The 6,699-nt window shown below is 38.1% G+C and overlaps 1 protein-coding gene across 1 annotated transcript; it reads right to left on the bottom strand.

The window, feature by feature from the left end:
- Nucleotides 1–754: 754 nt before the first annotated feature.
- Nucleotides 755–6,069, bottom strand: LOC141802375 (keratin, type I cytoskeletal 19-like). Its single transcript, XM_074685927.1, has 9 exons — nt 5,767–6,069; nt 4,125–4,253; nt 3,754–3,836; nt 3,507–3,663; nt 3,172–3,333; nt 2,938–3,063; nt 1,057–1,301; nt 937–974; nt 755–861 (listed from the first exon to the last, which is right to left on the bottom strand). The coding sequence occupies exons 1-9, from the start codon at nt 6,067–6,069 to the stop codon at nt 755–757; spliced, it is 1,350 nt and encodes a 449-aa protein (XP_074542028.1).
- Between the last annotated feature and the right edge of the window lie 630 nt (nt 6,070–6,699).

Below are 6,699 nucleotides of genomic sequence, written 5' to 3'. Positions count from 1 at the left end.
ATTTTAGAATGGTTTTTATGATTTTATGCTAAAGCCAACTTTCAAAAAATTTAATCATTTAACAGAAAACAGTGTTATAATTTTCATCGTGAACCTAAATGTAGCTGTTCTCTTTGCCATTAACACCCACTAAGTCTAGTTTTCTCCCTTTTAGTGATAAGGTAAAATCATTGTTTAAGACTTTAGCTCAAATTTTTTTTCTAAATGTATAACACCAGAACTTTCAACAGTAAACACCTTCAGCTTTGATAACTTGGTTTTAATCATGTTTTGCACTCAAGTCAGCAGCAGTCACAGACTTTTCACTTACAGAAATCATTTTAATTACACATTTCAATATTGTTATCTAGCAGTATTTTTCTCCATTTGCCAAGTTTACACCATCAAAAATGTCCGTCTATCATTTTTTGAATTATTCTCACACATTTTTTGTTCTTGTTCATCTTCTAATAGATGCCTTCCAAATGTCTGTTCACCAATTTAAGTTTTTTTAGGGATGTCAAATTCTTTTTCTACCAACTCTGTTCTGCATTATTACGTGCTGTACTTGTAGCATTAAACCGTAGAAGCTCAGAAAACCCCATTATAAAAAGATAAGTGCTGTCTAAATTATTTCTGTTTAAGGCAGGTAAACTTGAAAGAACAAGAAAGAGCTGACTCTAGAAATTGAGTTATTTGGCGGGATTAAAGAAGATGAGTAATAAGATTTAAAGGCCAAATTATCTGTGGGCGATGTTCAGTAGCGGCTGAAGCGTTACTGAATGTCCTCCACTTGCGTGTCAACACTGGAAGACACCACCTTTCCATCAATTATCTCCTCCACAATGGTCTTCACCCTCCTTTCGATGTGGGGTTTGTGCTCTGCCGAGGTGGAGAACACATAATGAATGTCTGAAGTACAAGGAGGATGATGAAGTTAATGACCAGGATTCTTACCTTCAACCTTTTCCTCAACTTTGGTGATGACCACCATCCTACGAGAGTAAACAGTTCATCAACCATAGTCCTGCTTTTTTATTGTTAGTTACACAAGTTATAAGAAGTACAGTCCCTTACTTCTTCTCCTCATACTGCCTCCTCTCTTGCACCTCTCCCTCCAGAAGCCTCCTGTACTCTGCGATCTCCAGCTCCAGCCTCATCTTGATGTCCAGCAGCAGGTTGTACTCCGCCTGCTGCTGCTCCAGAGAGACTCTGAGCTGCTGCATCTCCGCCTCCAGCATGTTGATGCTGTTCTGCAGCTGGCTGAGCTGAATGCTGTATCGACTTTTCACTTCAACCATGTTCTGCTGCAGGCATTGGATCTACAGAGACAGACAGAGAGGAACTGAGAGTCTGAAATCCTAAGTTAAGGGGAGTCTTTGAGTCAAACTTAAATTATTTTCATGCATCAGTTTTTACATTGAAAATGTTCCAGTCAGTGTAATTGTTCCCTTAGTTTCCATAATTCATTGCAGCATGCTTAGTTTTAAGCATGAACATGCTCCAAGTATTAATTCAAGTTTAAGACTTAAAGCCCATGTGAAGCAGGGTTTGTCCTGAGTCAAACAGGGGCACTAACACACAAAAGTAACATCTTAATATTTGTCTGTACATCACTCACTGCATCCCTGTGCATATTGACTTTTTTCCCCACAAAAGCTTTAGTCCACTCAGCTTAAGACTCAGGAAGAGGATTCACACCCCCACTTTATTAGGTACACCATCCAGGTGCTCATGAATACAAAATATCAGCCAATCACAGTAGCAGTAGCTCAATGCATTTAGGCAAGCAGGCATAGTCAGGAAATTTTCCTGAAGTTTTCCATGGGACTCTTAGCTCAGGAATATTGGAAATTTTCAGGAGTTTGTTGCCGTCAACTTAAATGAATTTTTTAAAACACTTCAAGGGACATTTGGCTTGGAAATTTTTAGCTGTGAACCATGAAACAGATGTGAGCAATTCAAAGCACATGTGATCATCATAAATCACTACTTCACTAGTCCACAGCATTCCAACTAAAAAAAAAAAATATCTGGATTAGAAGTCTCAGAGTCCGGTCAAGGTAAAATTTGATGATAGTAGTGAGATTAATGGTGTGGTTTAACTGTAAGTAATGGACATATTCAAGGTCAATTAGTGCTAAAATAAATGTTAATCAAAGTGTTTTTGATTCAGAGGCCAGCTAGCTAGCTAGAAACAAATGCCTTTATTAATGACAGTAGGACTCAGTCAAGAAAAATTCCTGAAAATTCATTAGCAATGTCATTCCCAAATATTGCCATGTTTGCATGCATGTCTGCGTATAATAGACCAAATTGCTTAATATTAGGGATGTCCAGATCACCTTTTTTTTGCTCCCGATCCGATTCCGATTTTTTTATTTTGAGTATCTGCCGATCCCGATATTTCCCGATTCGATCTTTCAGCAATGTATTAGGAAAAAAAAAAGAAAAAACTCCTACAAGTTGTCCTTTGAGTTTTTTTATTTTATCTAAATGAAGGTATCATTCTAGCCAACACTTATGTAGCTTTTTTTCTCCACTTAGTGCAGCATTGGATCAACAAAATACAAATAAAGCTTCTCAGTTGTGCACCACAAGATAACCTTGTATGTGTGTGACAATAAGGTTGCAATTTCTTGTTTGCAATATCGTTGTACTTGTTATAATGACAAATAAAGTTATATTCTAAAATGAATGATGATGTTCTATTATACACATTTTAATGAAAAACAAGAACTAAGGCCCCAGGCTTTTTCCGATTCTGTCTCCCCCGATCTCCAATCGTTGAAAAATGCCCCGATCCCGATCCGATCCCGATCGTGTGATTCGATCGGGACATCCCTACTTAATATGTACACATGTATATGACCAGGTAAATGCATGTAGTGTGACTCCCCCCAACAATCCAGTTATGTCTCTTTTCGGTGTCAAAACTTTCTATTGTTTGCTGTCTACCTCAGTGTAGATGCTCTGACGGCTGATCTCCAGACTCTGGTAGGTTCTCTTCAGCTCTGACAGCTCCGTGCTATACGTCTTCACCTCTTGGGAGCATGAGCTGATTTCCGTCTGAAGAACTTCCATCTTCAAAAACACAAAAACATGATAAATCCCTTCTCACTGAACAATAAAAAAATCACCTTTTTTCTTGTATTTTATTTTAATTTCAGGAACATATTTCTCATGTTTCACCTTTTCTTTGAACCATTTTTCAAGGTCCTGCTGGTTCTTTAGTGCAACAGCCTCATAGCGCTCCCTCATCTCCTCCAGAACCTTCATCAGATCCAAAGAGGCGGCACTGTCCACCTCCACATTCACTGTACCGGTCTGCTGGATCCTCAGCTGACGCATCTCCTGCAATACAGACCAGGGAAACCTTTATGCCTGCTGATACCAACAGGGGGAGCCATCATGTTACAGTAAAAAGGGAAAAAAGGGTGTCCCTGCTTTAAGTTCATTGAGTATCTTTAGAGAGTTAATTCTACAAAGAGCACGGTGAACTTGTGGATGAACTGGTTGGTTTTCACCTCTTCATGGTTGCTCTTCAAAAACACCAGCTCCTCTTTCAGGCCTTCAATCTGCACCTCCAGGTCACTGATGGACAGAGTCATGCTGTCTCGAACCCCTCGAAGACCCATCACATCCGCCTCAATCAGTGTACGCATGTTCAGCTCTGTCTCATACCTACAGGAGGAAGTTGGGGGGTATTAATTGCATTAATATATATTTGCTGATTTTTCTCCCTTCTACACAGAAGAAGAGACGTAAACCTACTTCATTTTGAAGTCTTCTGCAGCCAGTCTGGCATTGTCATTCTGCAGGATCACACTCTGGTTCTCTGAAAACTTCCTCATAATCTAAAATAAAAGTAAAACAGATGAACAGGTATGACACAGATCATATTTTAAACATATATTTTCAAACACTTCCTGATCTATTAATTGTTCAGTAATATGTTTCAGTTTTGTGAAAAGCAAACAGTGAAACATAGTCGCATAACTTATACTAGACATAATACTACATCTGTGTGCAAGTGTAAAGATTTCATGTTCAAAAAGTCAGACACAGTAATAGTTTGGTATCAAAGAAAAGTTTTGTTTGTCGCTTTATTTAATGTGTAATGTTGTGTAAAAAGTGAGCAGTGCCTGAGCTTGGAGGTCACTAATAGTGGCAAAGAAGATGGTGAAGTCATTGGAAGCTGTAGGCGCCCTCTTCTCATAGTACTCTCTGATCTGCTGCTCCAGCTTCTTGTTAGCTGCCTCCAAAGACCGCACCTACACACACACACACACACACACACACACACACACACACACACACACACACACACACACACACACACACACACACACACACACACACACACACAAACACACACACACACATACACACACACACACAGCAGAGGGTGACATTAGACAAAACAGATGTAATCATAGCCCTGATCCCTTAACACCACTGCTGCTTTCTCTCAAGAATTTCAGTTATGCACTCCATTCAAGATGATAACACAGTATCAATTAAAATGAAGAAAATGAAAAAATCCCTCATATGTGTTTGCTTAATTTTGATACACCATACTGTTCCATATGCTTTGCTATGGTGTATAGGCCTATGCTATGCTTTACTTGCAACACTAAACTAAAATACAGCCTTATGCGATATAATGTGGTGAACTGTACTGCATTATTCTAAACTTAACTATACTGTAGTATATTGTACTGTGCTTATATATATATATATTCTGTACAGTACAACAAATGCTTTTTACCATATGCAATGCTATACTTTACTATTCTATACTATACTATACCATACTATACTATACTACACTTTACTATACTATACTATACCATACCATACCATACTGTACTATACTATACTATACTATACTATACTATACTATGCTATGCTATACTATACTATACTATACTATACTATACTATACCATACTATACTATACTATACTATACTATACAATACTATACTATACTATACTATACTATACTATACTGTCTTATACTATACTATACCATACTATACTATACTATACTATACTATACTATACTATACTATACTATACTATACTATACTATATATGTATTACATCACTGTATGGTACTTTGCTGTGGTCTACCATTCTGTAGCGTATTATTCTATACTGCACTGTACAGTACAGTATTGTTTCTTTATTGTATTACAGTATATAATATAATATTATATATAAACAGTAAATATTATATAAAATATATACTGTACAGTGCTCTAAACTATACTTTACTTTTGTCTATACTTTATTCTACACTTTACTACACTACACTTAATTGCACTGTATGTTACCGTACCATACTGTATTACACTATGATGTACTATATTACATGTCTTTTTCTTTTCTACAAAACTGACTAGATTGTTTTGGAGTCTTTTCATCCATTGTCATAATTTTATGGATATGAATACTAATTATATTTATCATTATTACCTATAATTGTATTAAAACATGACTTACAGAATATTTTGTATCCATTTTTCAGAATTTTTCTCTATTAAGTCCAGTGCTTTCACTCTACACTGTTTCTGCTAACCGCTGACTCTTGCACTTTCAGGATTTAAGGACTTATTTTTCTGTTCTGATAATTTTTCTCTCAGCTTCTTATCTGAAGCCATCTTCAAGCTTGATGTGACACTGATGTGTTCAATAAGTAGGCCTATTAAACTTTGAGTTGATGAATCTGTACAAATAATCAGTGAACTGTCACAGCATTCTTCTTCTTCATAAAAGCTTACCTTATCCAGGTAGGAGGCCAGACGGTCGTTGAGGTTCTGCATGGTCAGCTTCTCATTGGTGATCACAGAAGTCTCCCCGAATGAGGCTATGGCCCCAGGGGAGAAGACCGACTGTGAAGACTGGGAGATGCTGGTCCCAAAGCCCCCTGAGCCCCCGTGCATGCTGGGTGTGCGGCTCTGGTAGGAGCTGGGGGAGATGCGGGTCTGGCTGGAGCCCAGCAGTTGCATCCCCCCACTCAGGCTCATGACGCTGGAGCTGGAGAAGCTGCGGGTGCTGCCCTGACGGCTGACAGAGATGGACATGGTGAGAGGTGGAGGAGCTGGAGGTGGAGGCTGGAGATGACCTGAGCTGAGCTGAGGAGATGACGATGACTGTCTCTGTCTGAGAAACGGGCATTTATATCAGTCTGCAGCAGGCAGACAGACTCTGTCCTCTGCCACAACAATGTGTGGTATGCAGATAATATTTTTCTAAAATCTCAACAGGTGTGTTCCAAAGCATTAGTGACGCTCTGTTGATAACAGGTTGAACAGCTGGTTTGGCAGCTTGTTGGCTGTCTGACTGATTAAGATATCTTTTTCCTTCATTGTCTGGTTGAATATTGCTGCAGTTTGTTTGTTCTAAATCAAACTACATTTATCAGGAATATTTATTTGTATTTATTTTTTGTTATGTATCTTTTTTTATCCTTTGAAATTTCAGATGTGCTGTGTGCCCGCACTATGATCTTTTTCTGAGGTGATGTACTGTAGTTTTGCTCCTCCATTTGTCAGGTAGTTTATTGTGACTGATGTTATGGATCACATGCAACTAAAAAAATTAAGCCTACTTTCCCACTTTGGTGAGACATAAACATAACACAACATTTAAAAAAATGAAGGGAGGGGATATTTCAAAAACAACTGACGCAGTGAATGTTCAATAGATACCTA

Source organism: Halichoeres trimaculatus, unplaced genomic scaffold (genome assembly GCF_033239565.1).
Source record: "Halichoeres trimaculatus isolate MK-OKI-2021-1 unplaced genomic scaffold, fHalTri1.1 fHalTri1_scaffold_2, whole genome shotgun sequence".
Classification (NCBI taxonomy): Eukaryota; Metazoa; Chordata; class Actinopteri; order Labriformes; family Labridae; genus Halichoeres; species Halichoeres trimaculatus.
Note: the sequence above shows the minus strand (reverse complement) of the source record. Positions and strands in the feature narration are given on the sequence as shown.

Coding starts and splice junctions, on each gene's coding strand:
- LOC141802375 (XM_074685927.1), bottom strand. CDS start 6,069: ATGTCCATCTCTGTCAGCCGTCAGGGCAGCACCCGCAGCTTCTCCAGC. Junction 3,664..3,753: donor GCAGAAGACTTCAAAATGAA/GTAGGTTTACGT, acceptor TTCCTCCTGTAG/GTATGAGACAGAGCTGAACA. Junction 1,302..2,937: donor GTCAGAGCATCTACACTGAG/GTAGACAGCAAA, acceptor CTGTCTCTGTAG/ATCCAATGCCTGCAGCAGAA.